This window comes from Rhipicephalus sanguineus, chromosome 3 (assembly GCF_013339695.2).
Source record: "Rhipicephalus sanguineus isolate Rsan-2018 chromosome 3, BIME_Rsan_1.4, whole genome shotgun sequence".
In the NCBI taxonomy this organism is placed as follows: Eukaryota; Metazoa; Arthropoda; class Arachnida; order Ixodida; family Ixodidae; genus Rhipicephalus; species Rhipicephalus sanguineus.
Window position 1 is genome coordinate 40,603,666 of NC_051178.1, and position 2,247 is coordinate 40,605,912.

The window sequence follows — 2,247 nt, forward strand, 5'->3', positions numbered from 1 at the left end:
GTCCACGAACCGTTGAAAGGTTTGTGCTGCGTTTCGTAGACGCGAAGGGCATCCGTAGTATTCAAACATGCCAAAAGGTGTTATTATGGCAGTCTCGGTACGTCGAAGGCTCGACAGGTATTTGTTGGTATGCCTTCACCTAGGTCGATTTTGCTGAATCGGTGGAACCGTGCAACAATGCCGTGAAGTCTTGGATGGTGCAGTATCGGTATAGCGGTCCGGTACCGTCACTTTGTTGAGGGCCGATAGTCACCGCACGGTCTCCAGTCACCTGAGGGTTTGGGACCATGTGTCCCACACGAGGGGAATCACGCAGCCTGGAAGTGGCTTCCGGTGCCTGGTGAGGACCAGGCACCGGAAGAAGGGCGGACGTATCCGAGTCAAGCATTGCTCGAATTCTTGCCGTGCAATCTTGTAACGGTCAGGTGCGAGACGACGAGCACGTGCAAACACCGGTGATCCTAATGTCACAATGTGATGAGTGACATTGTGGCGCACTGGGTCTTCAAGAGATGGAGCCCGGAAGAGGTCGAAATTCTTCCCGAAGCGTAGACCACGGCGGAGAGACTTTGGCATGAGCTTGCACGAGACGTAAGGGTGGTAAACTCGATGTCACGCCTGAAACTGTTAGGTGGGTCTCAGAATACACGAGGCGGCTATGTCGTAGGTCCACCCAAGCTTAAAATGCACAGAAAATCCGCACCGATAATTGGTACAACGCACGTCGGCGATTAAGATAATCCAACGAAATGTGCGTCTCTAGCCGATGTCAAGTGTAACAGACCTCTGTCCGTAGGCTCCGTCTGGTGGAAACATTAACAGCTGTGACAGGCGACCCGGCGTTGTCTGGCGTCGTCGACGGTCCTCCAGCGTAGGAGGAACAACCACACACTTCGGCACCAGTGTCGATGAGGTACCGAACTTTGGTGACGCGGTCCGTGACGTGGAATAGGCGGCTGTATGTCGGGCCTGCAACACTGGCCGCCGTCAGTGCGTGGCCCGTGCGTTTCCCGCAAACTGGCATGGCTGATGGCACTGACGAGCGCGTGCCCCGTATCGGTGGTGGTACCAGCAGACGCTGCGAGGCAGACTTGGCGATCTCTCGCGGCTTTGGCGTCGTTGTCGTGAAGTAGTGCGTCGGTGGTCTGCTTTCAGCAAGCTCAGTTCAGCGGCCAGCTGGTCCACTTTGCGGTTGAGCTCCTCGTTAGCTTGAAGGAGGCGGTCTAAGCGGTCATCGCGGACCTGCGCAAAGCAAAGTGAAGAAGAATCACGTCTCTCGATTGCAGATATGGACGGGGCACCGACATCCATAATCTTGTCGGCCATCTGTGCCAGTGAGTCGAGAGTTTCCGTGGAGGACACACTCAAAATCATCCGCACCTGCTGCGGCAGTCGCTGTAGGAAGAGCTCTCGTAGGATGGATGCGTCCAATGCAGCAGGGTTGTCCCCGATGAGATGTCGCATGCGACGCAGAAGCTCCGTAGGTTTGCGGTGACCGAGCTCCTCCGCGGTGAGCAGCTGCTGCAGCCTACGCTGTTCCGACTCGGTTGTCCGGCGGATAAGCTCTGCTTTAGGAGTGTCGTAGGGGTTGTCAGGAGGCGGAGAGCGCAGAATGTCTCTTACGATGGCGATGACAGCAGGTGGTAAAGCGCCGATGACATAGTCCGTACTCGCTGATGCGATGTTACCCGGTGTCATCGAAGAGTGGCCTCGAGCTCAGAACCACTAGTTCCGAGTCCGCCTGCAAACTCCGGTATCCTGAGAGTAGCGACCGACAGGGTCGGGTACTGTGTGGATTTCCGGCGTTTGCGTCACTGTTGGGTGTGTGTGTCCATGGTCAGTCGGAATGTACGTTTGCTGAAGTCCTTACTGTCGTCCACCGAAGAAGAAACGGGGATGGCCGATGACGCTGAGTGCGTTGGGAAGGGCGAACGAGCAGGAGGCCGCGTTGCCGTTGCGATGTCCGGGTCACCACTTGATGGGAGGCCGTGAGGCGTTCACTTTCCCACATATTTCTGCTGCTTGCCTCTCCGCTGTAACAGCCCACAGCCGCTGTCGTTCTTGCGGGCGTCTTCTTCTCCGCGCTAAGCTCGAACGTGCGGAGCAGCTGAAGCGCAACTCGTCGTCTTCTCTCGCGTTGAAGGCTCGCCATGGATTTTTCGCCATGCACTTTTGTGAAATGATGTTGCATGGCTGCATGGGTGCAAGCGTTTCAGTGTCAGCTAAAGCAAGAACTAAGAGTGCTCC

At 56.3% G+C, this 2,247-nt stretch overlaps 1 protein-coding gene across 1 annotated transcript; it reads right to left on the minus strand.

Moving 5' to 3' along the window:
- Positions 1 to 267: 267 nt before the first annotated feature.
- On the minus strand, positions 268 to 1,698 carry LOC119385410 (uncharacterized). The gene is made up of 3 exons (XM_037652853.1): positions 1,306 to 1,698; positions 1,092 to 1,242; positions 268 to 461 (listed from the first exon to the last, which is right to left on the minus strand). The coding sequence occupies exons 1-3, from the start codon at positions 1,696 to 1,698 to the stop codon at positions 268 to 270; spliced, it is 738 nt and encodes a 245-aa protein (XP_037508781.1).
- Positions 1,699 to 2,247: the final 549 nt, after the last annotated feature.